The sequence below is a fragment of the Daucus carota genome, chromosome 5 (genome assembly GCF_001625215.2).
Source record: "Daucus carota subsp. sativus chromosome 5, DH1 v3.0, whole genome shotgun sequence".
NCBI classification, from domain to species: Eukaryota; Viridiplantae; Streptophyta; class Magnoliopsida; order Apiales; family Apiaceae; genus Daucus; species Daucus carota.
In genome coordinates, this window is record NC_030385.2 from 29853302 (window position 1) to 29871006 (window position 17705).

The 17705-nt window shown below is 37.4% G+C and overlaps 1 protein-coding gene across 1 annotated transcript; it reads right to left on the bottom strand.

Moving 5' to 3' along the window:
* Positions 1 to 2026: 2026 nt before the first annotated feature.
* Positions 2027 to 17054, bottom strand: LOC108219825 (putative E3 ubiquitin-protein ligase XBAT31). The gene is made up of 8 exons (XM_017393358.2): positions 16691 to 17054; positions 16548 to 16607; positions 16385 to 16456; positions 15760 to 15881; positions 15531 to 15671; positions 3254 to 3373; positions 2817 to 3078; positions 2027 to 2677 (listed from the first exon to the last, which is right to left on the bottom strand). The coding sequence occupies exons 1-8, from the start codon at positions 16874 to 16876 to the stop codon at positions 2285 to 2287; spliced, it is 1356 nt and encodes a 451-aa protein (XP_017248847.1). The 5' UTR covers positions 16877 to 17054; the 3' UTR covers positions 2027 to 2284.
* Positions 17055 to 17705: the final 651 nt, after the last annotated feature.

Consider the following 17705-nt stretch of genomic DNA (forward strand, 5'->3'; position numbering starts at 1 on the left):
TTGGAGTTGTCATGATATTCAATGTATTAACTTACTATGAGCCACATATTATATTATTTTTTAAAGAAAGATTTAAGAGCACCATTGGAGATGCTCTTAGAGCCATGTGGTGGCTCTTAACTTTGAGGAGAGCGGAGAGAGAAACAAGAGGCTCTTAGTGATTTAAGAGCCACTTAAGAGTCTCTTGGAGTAACATTTTTCCTCTCCCTCCTCAAATCTCGAGTTAGGCGCCTAAATGAAGAGGCTCTTGGAGATGCTCTAATGCCCTTTTACGAGCTTCGCCAGATATGTTTACAGTGGAGCAACGGGGGTAAATATAGTTATGCGGCGGAATCAGAAGATGCCATCGTAGACTAGCTTTACCTTGAATGGTAAAATCGCTGTTTTAGATTTCTTTCTTCACTAAACTTAGTTATTTAGCTTCGATTCTCGGTTATTAATTTATGTAATACATATATATTTCAAACTTTTCTGATACATATAAAGATTAATTCTTTCAATGGAAACACCCAGAGTTCTTTGTTCTTCTTAAGGGAAAATTGTGAGGAGTGCCGAATTTATTATATAACAAAATTATTATTATTTATTGTTGTTTCTATATTTTCTCCAGAAATAATTTTTCCAAAAATCACTCGCACTTTTCGATCAGAACACTTGTAATACGTTATTATTGTTTTTCTTGTTTTACGCAACATATTGAGAACTCCACTTCTGAAACAAGAGAAATGATCATATCGGCAACAGCAAGTCAAGTCTGAAATGCCTCAGAAGCAAGTCTCGGCTTAGCTGCACTTTTTCCCCGAAAATCATCGAGCATTTTTGTAGAGGTAGTGATTGTAATATGTTATTAGTAATTTTGATCGCATGATTTCGAATCTGCTCTTACCGTATCTTATTCGTAACACCCCAGTGTCACATCGAAGAAAAATATAGAGAATTTAGTTCAGTTTATAAGTATAAGTACTGTCATCAATGGAACCAACAAATCATGATTTTTTTGGTGGCCTCCGGTGGACTTTGTAGATTACCAGGGTTGTTGTATTTAGCCAGTGTGTTCTAACTTATTTTTGAATTAGGAATTCAAAATTCGGTCCGATTTTCAAAAAAGACTCAGAATTTGACTCGGATTGTTATTGTGTGTGATTATTTTCCTTATTATTCCGTTATCGTTTCTATTTTATGATGTTATTTTGTTAATACAATATACTTGTAAGAGCAAGTTCAACAATTATTTTAATTTTTTCCAAAATTATTATAAATATATATCCACTTCATCCAAAAACATTTATCTTCTCCAACAATTTTTCTCAAGCTCACTTTCTTTCTTTTAGACTTCAACGTAAATGGCAGGGTCATTAGTGTTTGAAAAGGTAGATAGTTTCATTTTTAACAATATAAAATGCTAACAAGAAGCACAAATAGAGAAATGATTTGAGGCTCTTAAAATTTAGGAGAGAAATTAAGAACTTGTTGGAGGCCATTTTAGCAGCAACTTTTTCAAAAAATGGCTAAAGAGGGAGTACGAAGAAGGTGTTGGAGAGGAGGTCTGGCTGTCTTGGTTTTAACTCGTTATGTTCTTGTTGCTACGAATGCTACCTTTGCAACTCGTGCCAAATACTTGTGTTTACACCAGAAAATTTTGATATGATGGTATCTCGTGTAACTTGTGTTCGTACCAAAAAATCTCTTAATATGATTATATCTTGTGTGTGGATGAGTGTGTTTAATAGGGAAAATGACTTGTGCTCGCTAAAATTTAAATATCGCTTCCTTGATTATATTACGAACCTCACCCTCACAGGCAAGCTGGTGTATATTCTTTGTTAAGATCCTATCAACAAAACGAAGATTAACAGACCAAGGTCTCTACTGATTTTGTATTAACGAAAATCTGTGGTGCGTGGCTAAGCTCTGTTTTATCTCAACAAATCCTTGGTTGAAACCAAGAGTTGCGTCCCATGGGGAATATATATTTTATTACTGGATATGAAAAATGGCTTAAAGCTTCCTATTTGGAGATGGTAAATTGAGTAAAGACTTGTATCTTATTAGTTTTCCTTGGCCGGACAATGGATCTCTTCCTTTGTCATAGCCGGGGAAAAAAGTATGGATGTTTTGCATCCATGTTTCACTCAGGCTGCTAACCTTGATCACAACTTTCGCAACTTAAAGCTACCAGAGACGAAAGCAAATCATTGCATAACCCTACAAAACGGTGTACTCGACTACGTAAGCTCACATTAAGATTATAGCGACTTCTCTATTTCTGGACTTTATTACGGTTTCAAAACTTATCAAGATCTTCACTGCATTCTGCAACAACTCTTCCTGAATTTCGACCGCCTGTCCTTCCAAATGAGCTCAGTGCTGACAAACTCTTAAAGCTACTGCTGCTGCCTTCACTATTGAAAGACCTTCTTGATGATCTCCTTGGCTTTGAAGGGCTGAGCTCCTCATCCGTACTGGTGTTTGCCATGACATTAGCAACAACCAGTTCGCTAATGTTGCTTCTGCAAAATGGGCATAGTGGTGATTTTGAACAACTACTGGCAGCATTTGGCTTATTGTGGCAACATAAGATTAGCATGCACTGTGCGCACATCTGGTGACCACAATCCTTGACGGCAATAGTGCAGATTTTCTCGAAACAAATGGAGCATAAATCAACATCACTTGCCTGTTTGTAGCAAATTTCTTGTTAAAATATATAAGAGTTGTGGCAAGTATTTTTCAAGAAAATATTGACTGAAATGATATTAATGCAATTCTCAGAAAATGCGAAGCTGATACATAAACAATACATGCATAAATGTTACCTCAGAAATATCCTCTGCAAGCCCAGAATCAGAATGTACAGGGGATGATGAAAATGAGTTCATTGTGTCCCTCAAGATAACCCTTTCCCTGTCCTTATTTGCTGCAATTAAGGCTTTCTCTAATAGAGTTCTTGCCTCTGGATTAAGGTCACTGATGAACTTCAAAGGAGCTGGCCACACTAGAGGTTCTGGAGATGAAGGGTTTAACAAGGCTGCACATGCTGCATGTTTGTGTTTCAAAGCAACCGTGTACGGAATCTTCCTGTGATTTTCACGTTTATTCCAGCATAATCACATAAGTCATAACCAATGTTTCCAATTTGGTAATTGTTGTCTAGAAAATATAGCTTAAGAATCTTAAGTTCTACATGACTACATCCGAAATTAAAATAAGATCTCTCAAGATCCTTCATCTACAATGATGGAAATAAACTCACCCAGATGAATCTGTCTGAAGTCTATCTCCACCCCAAGCAAGCAATTCCCTGACACAGTCCAAAGAACCTTCGCGAGCTGCCAAATGCAGTGGGGTGCTCCCTGGGTAGCTGCAACTGGAGCTGAATTTCAATGCGAGTCAATCTTATTAGTTTCCCCAATTGTGTAGGAAAACAACATAAATTAATAAGTTACCTACCCTGTTAGATATAATTGATGATTACTAATGTTCTTAAAGTTTGTTTTAGAACAGGAATCATCAGAGTTTAATCTGGAAGCTGATCAGAGTTTAGTAAAGTCTGACAGAGTTTAGTAAAGTCTGACCAGAGTTTACATAGTCAAGATTCGTCAGAGTTTACACGTGGAAAGAGCTCAGAAGCGGATATACTTCAAGGAAGGATAGAAGCGGAGGAGTGATTTAATGGCTATGGAAACTAAACAGAAAACTGGAGTAATCTTTGATTGATAGAATTCATAGCAGATTTATAGGATATCAAATCAGAGATTGATTTTGTAACTGTGTCTATATAAACACAGATTAGGGTTACTCTAGATGAGTTGAGTTATCGAGTACATTGTTAAGAACCCTAGCAGCTCTTAGTGATACATTATAAATCACTGAGAGAGTTTTTGTAACCATTAAAGCTTTGTGAATATAAGAGTTTACTGCTTTCAATCTCTTATATTGTCTTACTGTGTTACAGATTGTGATTACTATATCAGATTATATAGTGAATTTATAGGACCTAACAAGTGGTATCAGAGCCAGCTCTGTTAAGATTACTACAGTGAGATCTTAATCACAATCATGTCTGAAAAATCACAAGCTTCATCCTTTAGAGTTCCAATCCTTAAGGCATCTGAATATCCAGTCTGGAAAGAGAGAATGATAATATTCTTAGACTCTGTTGATCCAGAATACCTTGACAGGATCTTTGATGGACCACATATGCCCACCAAGCTCTCTGTTGGGCTTGCTGATGAACCTCAGAAGATGGTTCCAAAAGAAAAGAAAGATTATACCCCTGAGGACATCCTGTCAATTAGTAAAGACTCAAAGGTGAAACACCTTTTGCACAGTGCTCTTGACAATGCAATGTCTAATAGGGTAATTGGGTGCAAAACTGCTAAACAAATCTGGGATGCTCTAGAAACCAGATGTCAAGGAACTCAGGCCATTAAGAAAAACAGAAAAACAATCCTTACACAGGAGTATGAGCACTTTGACTCAAAATCTGGTGAGTCTCTGACAGATCTGTATGACAGATTTGTCAAACTGTTGAATGACTTATCTCTGGTGGACAAGGAATATGATCTTGAAGACTCAAATCTCAAATTCCTTCTGGCTCTTCCTGAAAAATGGGATTTGAAAGTCACCACAATAAGAGACAATCTTGATCTTGGAGAAATGTCTCTTGATGATGTTTATGGAAGACTGAAGACTCATGAACTTGAAATGGAGCAAAGGAGCAAACGTCATGGAGGAAAATCAAAGTCTGTTGCTCTGAAAGTTCAAGAGGAAGCTGCTAAGAGCAAAGGAAAAGCTCATGTCACAAAGTCTGACATTGAGTCATCAAACTCTGATGACTTAAACTCTGATGTCTCAGACTCTGATGACAGTGATGATGAAATGATGCAGTTAGCAGCATTGATGGTGAAAAGCTTCAAGAAATTGGCCTACAAAAAGTTCAACAAAGGCAAAAGTTTTTCAAGGAAAGATAGAAACTCTGACAGAGTTTATGATAAGAAGAACTTCAAGAAGAATGAGGGCAAGGAAGGGAAAGCTGGAAAAGCTGACAAGTATACCTGTTTCAACTGTGGTGAAAAGGGTCACTTTGCATCTGAATGCAAGAAAGCCAGGAAAGAAAAAGAAAAAGCCTTTATCACCAAGAAAGGAAACTGGACAGATACATCTGATTCAGAAGAAGAAGTCAATTATGCTCTGATGGCAAACACTGACAACAACTCTGAATCTACTGCAAAGGTACCTCATTCTACTCTTGCCTTTGATACTGAAGATATAACTGAGTTAAGATTGTTTCTTAAAACTTTGCATACCAGCTTTAGAGATCAGACTTTAGAAAATGAAAGATTAAAATCTGAAACTCTAAGTGTAAAGAAAAGGAATGATTATCTAGAAAAAGAATTAGTTCAGATGTTGGAAGTTCAGAAAGAAAGAGATGATGCTGTCATTGTCAAAGATGAATTATTAAAGAGGTATGCATCTCTTCAATCAGAACTTGCTAAGGAAAGGGAAATTATTAAAACATGGACTAATTCAGGCAAAACTACTCAGGATATCTTAGGTAGTGGAAACTGGAAGAAGGGACTAGGTTACACTGATAACACAGAAGCTGAGTCATCAAAAACAGAGTTTGTTAAAACTCAAAAACCTAAGGTTAAACCTGTCAAATTTGTTGTTGAATCCTCTAAGTCTAAACAGAGTAGACCAAAATCAGAGATTAACAAAAATTTAAAATCTGATAAGCCCAAACAGGTTAACATAGGATTGATGACTCAGAAACAGCTTAAACACAAGCTTAAAGAAGTAAAGTCTGATGACAAAAACAAGGAGCCTAGGAAAAACAGAAATGGCAAGATTGGAATAGACAAGAGTAATAACTACATGCCTGTTCCAAATGCACCTAGGAAGACATGCCATAACTGTGGTAATACTAATCATCTTGCTAATTTTTGCAGGAAGAACAAGGACATTAACTCTTTACCTACAAAGTCTGGAGTTAGAAAAAGTAGTATTAGATATAAACCACAAGATCCATGTTTTCATTGTGGTAGTTTATGGCATTCTATTTATACTTGCAAAGAATATCATAGTTTGTATTATGATTATTATCAATTGAAACCTTCTTTGAAGAAGTGTAATAAAAGCTCTGCAAGTACAAACTCTGTTTCTAGTACAAACTCTGTTGCAAAGTCTGTTAGCTCAAACTCTGAAAATAATACCGCTGCAAAAGCTAACAAACTCAATAAGGCCAAGGGATCCAAGCAAGTCTGGGTCCTTAAAACTAACAATTAGTGGTCTTTGTGATTGCAGGGCAACAGGAAGGATATTCTAGTCTTGGACAGTGGATGTTCAGGACACATGACTGGAAATAAGGCCCTGCTGTCAGAGTTTGTGGAGAAGGCTGGCCCAAGTGTTTCTTATGGAGATGGCAACATAGGAAGGACTCTGGGATATGGCAACATCAATCTTGGAAATGTCATCATATCAAATGTAGCTCTTGTTCAAGGGCTGAAACACAATTTACTCTCTGTCAGTCAGATCTGTGACAGAGGATATCATGTTGATTTCTATGAAGAACACAGTGAGATAGTAAGCAAGTCAACAGGCAAAGTGGCAGTGATTGCTCACAGACATGGGAATATTTATGAAATCCACTTGCCTACAAACTCTGAAGGAAAAGCAATCTGCTTGTCTACAAGGATCTCTGCAGAAGAAAGCTGGAAGTGGCATAAGAAGCTCTCACACCTAAATTTCAACTCCATAAATGAGCTTATAAAGAAAAAGCTTGTGAGAGGACTCCCTGAATCACTACTTACATCTGATGGATTATGTGATTCATGTCAAAAGGCCAAGCAGAGAAAGACATCCTTCAAGAGTAAGACTGAATTCTCAATAAAGAAACCATATCATCTTCTACATGTTGATCTATTTGGACCAGTTAATGTACCATCCATTGCAAGGAAGAAATATGCTCTTGTCATTGTTGATGAGTATACCAGATACACTTGGGTATATTTTCTTCACTCTAAAGATGAAACAGCCTTGCATCTGATGGATCATATGACACAACTGGACCATGGATCTGAAGACAAAGTGAAGATCATTAGAAGTGATAATGGAACTGAGTTCAGAAATTCAACAATGGAAGAGTTCTGCAAAGAAAGAGGTGTAGTGCAACAATTCTCTGCACCTGGTACACCACAGCAAAATGGTGTAGTTGAAAGGAAAAACAGGACTCTTATAGAAGCTGCCAGAACTATGCTTGATGAGGCTAAATTGCCTACTTATTTCTGGGCAGAAGCTGTTCAAACAGCTTGTTTCACTCAAAATGCAACCTTGATTAATAAGCATGGCAAGACCCCATATGAGATGGTGAAGAAAAAGAAGCCAAATCTGAAGTATTTTCATATATTTGGGTGCAAATGCTTTGTCTTGAAGACTCATCCAGAACAGCTTACCAAGTTTGATTTAAAAGCTGATGAAGGCATCTTTGTAGGTTATCCTCTGATAACAAAGGCCTTCAGAGTCTACAATCTAAGAACCAAGGTGATCATGGAATCCATACATGTGTCATTTGATGACAAGAAAATCATGGGCTTAACAGATATGGATGATCATGAAAAACTGCATTTTGAAAATGAAGAAATATTCTCTGATTCGATAAACTCTGATGAACAGTCAAACTCTGACTATGAACAAGATACAGCAAACTCTGATGAAAATTTACAAGTTCATGATGATGAAGCACTTGCTGAGGGGGAGCATCAGAATGTTTCAGACTCTACCCAAGATTCCTCAGAGAATGCTGACTCAAACTCATCAGAGAATACTGATTCAAACTCTGATAGCACAAACTTAGGGGGAGCTACAGAGAATAATCAACAGAATCAGGAGAGCATGGATCAAGGGGGAGGATCCAATGATGAAAATGGTCAACTTCCACATGCTAGGAAGTGGACAAAATCTCACACACCTGATTTAATAATTGGCAATCCAGAAGCAGGTGTGCAAACAAGGACAGCTACAGCAAATGAGTGTTTACATCATTGCTTTCTGTCACAAACAGAACCTAAAAAGGTGGAGGAAGCTCTTCAAGATGCTGACTGGATACAAGCAATGCAAGAAGAGCTGAATGAGTTTGAGAGAAACAAAGTATGGACCCTAGTACCAAGACCTAAAGACAGATCCATAGTTGGTACAAAATGGGTATTCAGAAACAAAACTGACAGTGAGGGTGTCATTACAAGAAATAAAGCAAGGCTTGTGGCAAAAGGGTATTCACAACAGGAAGGTATTGATTATGATGAGACATTTGCTCCAGTTGCAAGATTGGAGGCAATCAGAATCTTTCTGGCCTATGCTGCTCACAAGAAATTCAAGGTATTTCAGATGGATGTCAAAAGTGCTTTTCTAAATGGGAAACTGGATGAAGAGGTATATGTTGAACAACCTCCAGGCTTTGTGGATCCAAAGCATCCAGACTATGTCTATAGATTGGACAAGGCACTTTATGGACTAAAGCAGGCTCCAAGAGCATGGTATGAAACTCTGGCTCAATTTCTTCTTGAGAATGGATTTACTAGAGGTACCATAGATAAAACTCTGTTTTATTTGAATCATGGTAATGATCTGCTTTTAGTTCAAATCTATGTTGATGACATTATTTTTGGCTCCACTAATGCTAAACTCTGTCAAAGATTTGCCAAGCTCATGCAGTCTAGGTACCAAATGAGCATGATGGGGGAACTCAGTTACTTTCTGGGTTTACAAGTTAAACAGACTGAAGATGGGATTTTTATAAATCAAGCCAAGTATACCAGAAATCTTTTGAAGAAATTTGGTATGCAAGACAGTTCAGCTGCAACTACTCCTATGGCAACAGCAACCAAACTAGACAAAGACACTGGTGCATCAGTGGATATCACAAACTATAGAGGAATGATTGGATCTTTGCTTTATCTCACTGCAAGTAGACCAGACATCATGTATGCCACATGTCTATGTGCAAGATTTCAGGCAGATCCAAGAGAGCCTCATCTGATTGCAGTAAAAAGGATATTCAGATATCTCAAGGGAACCACATCATTGGGATTATGGTATCCTAGAGAATCAGATTTTAGTCTAATTGGATACTCTGATGCAGATTTTGCAGGTTGCAAAATTGACAGAAAAAGCACAAGTGGGAGTTGTCAATTTCTAGGTGGAAGACTAGTTTCTTGGTACAGCAAGAAGCAGAAGTCTATCTCAACATCAACAGCAGAGTCAGAGTATATAGCTGCAGGCAGCTGCTGTGCTCAGATTCTTTGGATGAAGAATCAACTGTTGGACTATGGGTTATCCTTCTCTAAAATTCCTATTTATTGTGATAACCAAAGTGCTATTGCTATGACAGGAAATCCAGTTCAACATTCTCTGACAAAGCACATCAGTATAAGATATCATTTTATAAGGGAGCATGTGGAGGAAGGAACCATTGAACTTCACTTTGTTCCCACAGAACAGCAGCTAGCAGACATATTCACCAAACCACTCAGTGAAGCAACCTTCACTAGGCTGGTGAATGAGCTAGGAATGATATCAGGAACTGAGTAAACATACTGGTCAGATCTTTCAAATTTCAATTGTCAAATTACCATATGTATTGCTCACAAATTTGCCATGATATACTCTGATTGTTAAAATCTGATGACATTCTCTGATGATATACTCTGTGTGCTATACTCTGATGATATTCTCTGATCGTCATTCTCTGACGATATTCTCTGATGTTTGTAAACTCTGAATCTTGATTAATGATTTCATTTTTATTTCTCTGAGAAAACAAACCTATGAAGATACTATGACGCATGATATGAATTAGTAATCATGAATCTCAGTTCAGTTCTTTAATCTTGATCTCAATTCTGTGCTACTCCTTAACACTGGATGCATATTGATATCATTGAGACTTTATTACTTCACATATCTTAATTATAAGTGAGACTGACTAATTTGCATTTTCTCTCAGAAAATTAGACAGCGATTATAAACTCTGATGATATATACACCCCTGCAAATAAAGCATGGTACTCCTTTGAGATCTTAGATGTCTATATGACAGTGACTGGGAAGACCCAAACACTTACTGGTATTAAGTAATTGCCAAGATTTTATAATCTATGGTGACCAGTCACAATCTCTGATTACTGGAGAAATACTGTTGCACAATAATATTTAAAGGTCGTGATTCATTTACACTGAAAAGCGTCCTTGAAGAAAAAAAAAAAAAAAAAAAAAAAAAAAAAAAAAAAAAAGGGGGGGTTAATTTATTTTACATTTCTCCATCAGAGTATGCCTATTGTCTATGTCTTGAGAGTTTAAACAAATTATTCTTGTCTACCTTATAATTACGAAATTGTGAAATTCTTAAGTCTCTGATCTCATATGTTCAATCACACACATAATTTCACAAGCACATTATTGAGCTCTAGATTTTATGACAAACTCTGATTTTCTGATGAATTTTCTAAAAATCATGTCTTTATTCTGAGGTACTTAGAAATTTATTTTCTTTGATGTAAATCTCAGAGTTTAAAATTCGAGAGATTTAATCTTGATTTTTAAATCTTGTACATTTCAGGAGTACAAAAAATTCAGAGAATATGAAGGGAGTATTTCAAACGGATGTATTGTTAGTGGGTTTACATGAAAAACATTTTAATAGGAGAACGTGTAATCAGCATTTATAACTGCACTGTTTTACTGCGCTCATAATGATTACTTTCTCTTCTCCATGCCACTAACTCTCGTCCACCAGTTAAAAACTGACAGGTGTCCATGTGAACAAAGAGACATGCGTGTACAGCTACACAAAATCTGAAGGGTTTATCACATCAGATTTTATTGCTCATTATTCTCTTATACACTCAATCTCTACACACACTCTCTTCCCAAACTCTTATTCTCTTCTCTCCGAAATTCAAATCTTCTCACACACATTTTCTCAAACACTTTTCTCTACTCACAAACTCTGTTCTAATGGCGACCTCAGCTTTTACCTTTGCAGGTGTTGAATTTGTTCCCAACAATCATGCTGCCATCCTTGACATCACTGATGTTCCAAGCGATTATCATCCTTTTCAACAACTCTTAGCTCAAAGTGTCCTGGCCACAGCCCTTACCGCTCCTGCCAGACTCTCAGGAAGCCAAATCATAAATTTTTGGAGGACGGGTAAATATGATAATGGTGGTGCTGATGGATCACCATCAATTGTATTTTCATATGAAGGGGAGGAGTATTTTGTTACTCCAGCCACAGTCAGAACAGCATTTAACCTGCCAGAGCATGCTGCGTACATTACAAATGGAGATGCTAATCTCAGAACAATGATGATTGATTTGGGGTACTACGACTCTTTGGATAAACTGGGTCAATTAAAGCGTCCAGGACTCAGGAAGGAGTGGAGTTTTTTCTTTGATTGCATTACCAGGGCTTTCCAGAAGAAATCTACAAACTGGGATGCTATTCCAATGGACATGCTGCAGATTGGGTATTCTCTGATCTATTCTACTAATTTCGATTTTGGTAGATTAGTGATTAGAAATATTGGTGAAAGAATGCATGAAAATCGTCAGATTATATATTTTTCAAGATTTTGCCAATTGTTGTTTAATGCCACTGTTGGAGAAGTGGCTTTTGATGCTGCAGATGAGATCAAACCTTTTAAACTTCATAAAAGGGTTTTCAAAGATCTCATATCTAAAGATGAGAAGAGACCAGTACTCAGGCCTCTACACATTCCAGCTCCATTAAGAGCTAGGATGAATATGCCACCAGTACACCAACAACCTCAATCTCCAGTCTCCCCTACAAACCCCGAACAACCCAGAACTTCTGCATCCAAGTCCAAAAGGGGTGCAAAGTCTGATGCAGCCCCTTCTACTGCAAAAAGAACAAGAACCTCTGTTGCCACACATGTTCTGAAACCAAACACTGATGAGCCAGTAAACTCTGAGGCTCCAGTAAACTCTGAGGCTCCAGTAAACTCTGAGGCTCAAGTAAACTCTGAGGCTCTAAACTCTGAGATCCCAGAAAACACTGAAGCTGCTACTCCTCAAAAGCAGAAGAAAAGAAGAAGACTGGTTGCAGCATATGAATATGATGATCTTGAACCTGTACATGCTGTAAACTCTGAATCTACTCCTACAACAGCCTCTGAACCTGTTCAAGCAAGTCCTCAAAAGCCAGCTCGATTCAAAAGAAGGGCTCACAAGCCTGCAAGAGCAAAAGTTCCAATTACTGAAATCACAGATTTCACAGTTGAGGAAGAACAAACACCATCAACTCCAGTAGCTGAAAATTCTCAAGCTCTGATGGTGCTTCCTATCACAGCTGTTCCTTTGCAATCTCCTACAGCATCTTCTACTTCATCTGAGGTAGATGAAGAAATTGTTTGCAAGGAACCTACCACAACTGAAGCTGGAGCAAATATGGCTGATCTTCATACTCCAGTATCTGATCATGGACCTTCTACTCAAATTCCTACTTCTCCAATGAAAATTCCAGAAGGTGCCATAGTTCATGATACAGCTCCAGACAACTACAGGTCTGATGTAGTTGATGAATCTGACAGGGTAGCTATGGAAGCTCTACAATCTCTTGCTCAGACTGGTGAAGAGACTATCAAATCACAGTCTGAAGCCAAAGAAAAATCTGCTCAAGATACTGTGGAGAAAGTTGCTGATCCTGTTCCTGATGCTGACAAAGCAAACTCTGAGGCTGATACTGAGGATGATGATAGTTCCTCTGAAAATGATGGAAATGATGGAGTTCCTTTGACTCAACAAAAGTGGGAGTCTACTAGCCAGTATACTGCCAGGCTACAAACTCTGACCACAGACTCTGAGCCACTTCCCAGGGATCTTCAAGTTGATCCTCCAAATGAAGTATGGGATAAACTCTGGCTTAGTCATCAGCATTCTCTGGAGACAACTAAAGCTGAAGAATTTTTGTCTATGGCAGAAAATAAAATTTCAAACTCTGATGTTATGTCAAGCCTCAAAGGCACAATTCTTTATCTGAAGACATTTCATCCTGCTCATGCCCAGACATCTAAATCAATAGATAGTCTAAGAACAGAGGTAGCAAAAGTCAAGGAGACAAATGAGTTGGAAAAGAAAAGGACCATGCTTCCTCTGAAAGAGAATGTACAGAAGCTGGTAACTGCCAATAAATCTCTGGACAAACGGATGACCATGATTGAATCAAATCAAGAAAAGATGTCCAAACAGCTTGAAGCCATCCAATCTTCACTTTCTCTGATCACATCCATACTGATTCCTGATGAGGATGATGTCAAAAAGGGGGAGAGAGTAGCTCAAGTCAAATGCAAATCTACTACTCAAACTCTGAAGAGGAAGAAGAAGGATGATGATGATGATGATGCTGATGATTTCACCAAGCACAAGAGATTTCAAGCAGGGACTGGTGGAAGAGTTTCAAACTCTGACAGTCAGAAACAATCTAAGCAAAGTACAAAGTCTGGTCCAACACATAACTTCACATCTGGATCTAAGCAAAGACCAGTGACTGGATCAGACAAACCAATGACTGATGAAGAGCTTGCTAGATTGGTTTTTGAACAAGAAAATCCAGAAGCCAATTTGGACTTGGAGTTGATTGCTGCAGAAGAAGAAGATCTAAAGAAAGAACATGCTGAAGCAATAAAGTCAGGAAAAATCCAAAAGCCTGCAAAGTCAACTACCAAGCCAAAAGAGAAAGGGATATTGATTAAGGAACCTACTGTTGCTGATCAGAGTTTACCAGTCAAAAAGGTATACTCTGAAGATGAATATACTTCCAAGGGCAAAAGCAAAGTAGATGAACGTCTGGAGAAAGGCTGGGAAAAGAAGAAGTCTACAACCTCTGACAAGGATCAAGTTGTAAAGGAAAAGAAATTAGAAGCTGCAATCTCTGACAAAGCTCATGTTGCAGAACCTCAAAAAGAAATATTAACCTATGACAAAGCTCAAGTTAATAAGGATGCAAAGACAGACACAACCTCTGACAAAGCTCAAGCTGTGTTTAAACCAACAACTACTCCACTGGCTGGATTTGCAAAGCCTACTCTGATGACTGAGATAAGCTTTGAAAAGGGCTCAATTCAACCAATCTCTCATCGTAAGGCAGGAAGAGATAAAGGAGGGCTGGGATCCAAATATGAGAAATTTGATCAGAGTATAGGATCAAGACCAGATGACCCCTCATCTCTCTGTGCTCCCAAGACTGGAGTATTGCAAGACAAAATGGACAAGCTTGATTCAGTCCAGTTGGTGAAGAATGACAGAGGAGATAATATTCTTATCTACTTCATGTCTGATGGAACAGTGTTTAGAGTACTTGAAGCAGATCTCTATGCTAAACACTGGGAAGAATTAAGATATGTCTCACACATATTTCTTGTGAAGAACAAGTCATGCCAACACATCTCCAACCTGCTCAAGGATCAAATCAGAAGAAAGATGGGTATTACAGGAAACAAAAATGCTGGACCTTTCATTCCTAAATACCTCAATCATAAAGGACAGCTGGTTGAGATGAAGAGAAATTCAGCAAAGATTGAAACAATAGGTGGAATCAGAACTCTTGCATTTAATGAAGAGTCTGATAAAGCTTACAATATCAGGCTGGATAGGGACTTGAAGAAGAACAAGATCTATGATCTCAGAGCTGCAATTTATCAAACTGGAGTTTCAGATCCAGAGCTGAGAGAGATAAAGAGACAAATGATTACAGTGCTTGAAGAAGCTGAAAGAGAACTCCTCAGAGGGTATCTACAGACAGCAAATGGTGTCTATGCAGCTAAGGAGTAAAGTATCTGTAAGTTTTTAAAAGTTTTCTGTTAAATAGTTAAACTCTGTTGCATTTGACTTAAATGTTTTGACATCATCAATTATCTGTTAACTTGCACATAATGTATTTATGCACAAGTTGGGGGAGATTGTTAGATATAATTGATGATTACTAATGTTCTTAAAGTTTGTTTTAGAACAGGAATCATCAGAGTTTAATCTGGAAGCTGATCAGAGTTTAGTAAAGTCTGACAGAGTTTAGTAAAGTCTGACCAGAGTTTACATAGTCAAGATTCGTCAGAGTTTACACGTGGAAAGAGCTCAGAAGCGGATATACTTCAAGGAAGGATAGAAGCGGAGGAGTGATTTAATGGCTATGGAAACTAAACAGAAAACTGGAGTAATCTTTGATTGATAGAATTCATAGCAGATTTATAGGATATCAAATCAGAGATTGATTTTGTAACTGTGTCTATATAAACACAGATTAGGGTTACTCTAGATGAGTTGAGTTATCGAGTACATTGTTAAGAACCCTAGCAGCTCTTAGTGATACATTATAAATCACTGAGAGAGTTTTTGTAACCATTAAAGCTTTGTGAATATAAGAGTTTACTGCTTTCAATCTCTTATATTGTCTTACTGTGTTACAGATTGTGATTACTATATCAGATTATATAGTGAATTTATAGGACCTAACATACCCATAACCACAAGTAGAGGCAGAAACAAGAGCCCCATTGACAAGAAGAAAGTGAATGCAGTCAGCAGACCCTTGACGTGATGCCAAGTGCAGTGGAGTAGCACCACTTCCATCCCTTATGTTGACAAATCTCGCAAACCCCCTGGATTCCCAAACAAAATATTAGTAACAACTAATAAACATTCATAGTAGCTAACATATATTATACGCTGGATAGACTGAGGAGAGACCAAGAAATTGCAATATGGGAAGAATGGGCAGCCGAAAGTATAGCTTGCAGGCAATCCAGATGGCCATAGTACGCAGCATAGTGTAAACAGGTTCGTCCATGAAGTGAATCAAACTTAAGAATCTACAAAATCCGAAAGAGACCACATTACATCAATAAGTTCAAAATCACTAACAAGTATATTTCAAAGTGGAAGTCTCACATGCCCCCTCCATCATTTTCAAGAAATTTTTAGATAAATGTTCTTAAGATTTGAAAGGGTGAGATTTTTCTTAAGAACTCCGGTTTTTACAGAAAGAGCTCAAGTCTTGACATATTCACACTCACAAGAGAAAGGGTAAGATTTGTGTATAGCTCACCCAGCCTCCCACGAGGCCACAACCCTACTTATAAGTGAGATATATTATGGATTTGCAGGTATGTTTGATGTTTCATTTGTTGGTAAGATCAATGTGCATAAATATACCAAATGAGACATGTTGTGAATCTCTAAATCATACTAAGTATCAAAAATGCAACAAACCAAAATTTTAAATAAACCAAAAAAAACACATCATGGTGTACAGAATGCTATATCATACAATGAAAACAAACTGAAAATAAATAAAAGCAATAAGCACACATACATTTGCACCTGCTTGGATAAGCCTTTCGACGCAAGAGATATTCCCAGACATCGCGGCCAACATCAATGGGGTCTGAACCAAAAAATGATCAAAACAAATCATCCAACTTGAAAATCTATGACTACAAGTTCAATGCAACTCCTTCACTAACACAAATTTTTACCTGCTTGTGTCGATTCAAGATATCCGGATTAACAGATCTCTCCAGCAGCATAGAAAGAATCTATGAACAAATAAGCAACCAAATTACAATCATCAAGAAAGCCCAAGACAAATCAACTTAAAAATGAAGAAATCAAAGGCCACCTCGATCTGATCATGAACAGCAGCAACATGAAGTGCAAAGAGATTGCCATGAACAGTGGTCCTAGACAAAACAGATGGGTCATGGTCAACCATGGCTTGAACTATTTCGAGCTCTCCATTTTGAACACCTCTGAACAGAGCATGCTCACGCGCTCCTTGCCTTATACAGCTGATTTCCTGACCCATCCCCACTTTATTGATGGTCACGCGCCACCTCTCACGGCGGCGAGTGGTGGGGTTTGATCACAAAAGTATCTAGCAATGTGGTTTTCTAAGTCATATGGACTACTACTGGAGTAATATGCTTTGAAATAAAGTACTTGTATTATTTGTACGGAGGAGAGCCGTAAACCAGCGGACCTGTTTACTCGCATCCTACCGCTCATTTTTCCATTGTTAAATACTCCCGGTTTCAAAAATCTCCATTTGAAAAAATAATGTCACAAAAGTTCAATTTTTACGACATCCCTCCCGACTAATTCTTTACATTTTTAAAAATAATGTATTTATAAATATAAGTACTCACTTTAAGCATTGTCGCTCAATTAGTCATATCATTTTCATCATATTCCGTTAGAGCTATCATTAGAGTGTTGAATTTCGATTTTATATAAAATTTCATCATCAAATCAATACCACCACTTACAATCAAAAAACGAAAACAAACCTCCCATCAAAAAGAAAAAACAACATGAAAAAATAAGTCGAAAATCGAAATAAAAGTGAACTGAAAAAAAAAATTAGATTTGATAGGCGAACCACAAGATGGGCGATTAACTTTCGAATCTGATAAGCCCAACTTGAATTGAATAAAATAAATAAATAGAAAGCTCTCATAATTTAGAAGTAGAAAAACAAATCAAACCAAAACTAATTAAAAGGATAGAAATCGTGAAGAGGAAAATTATAAGAAAAATCAAATCAAATAAAATACATTGAAAATTTGGAGTTTTTTACCGCTCAAAATCGATAAAAGATCCTTGTATAATAAAGGCGGCTAGCCGCCCTACTTTAA

What these genes read in the sequence shown, in the direction of transcription:
- LOC108219825 (XM_017393358.2), bottom strand. Translation starts at nt 16,876, where the DNA reads ATGGGTCAGGAAATCAGCTGTATAAGGCAAGGAGCGCGTGAGCATGCT. An exon ending in TCCCATATTGCAATTTCTTG is followed by an intron (nt 15,672 to 15,759) that starts GTCTCTCCTCAG and finishes TTGGGAATCCAG; the next exon opens with GGGGTTTGCGAGATTTGTCA. An exon ending in TTGCAGAGGATATTTCTGAG is followed by an intron (nt 2,678 to 2,816) that starts GTAACATTTATG and finishes TGCTACAAACAG; the next exon opens with GCAAGTGATGTTGATTTATG.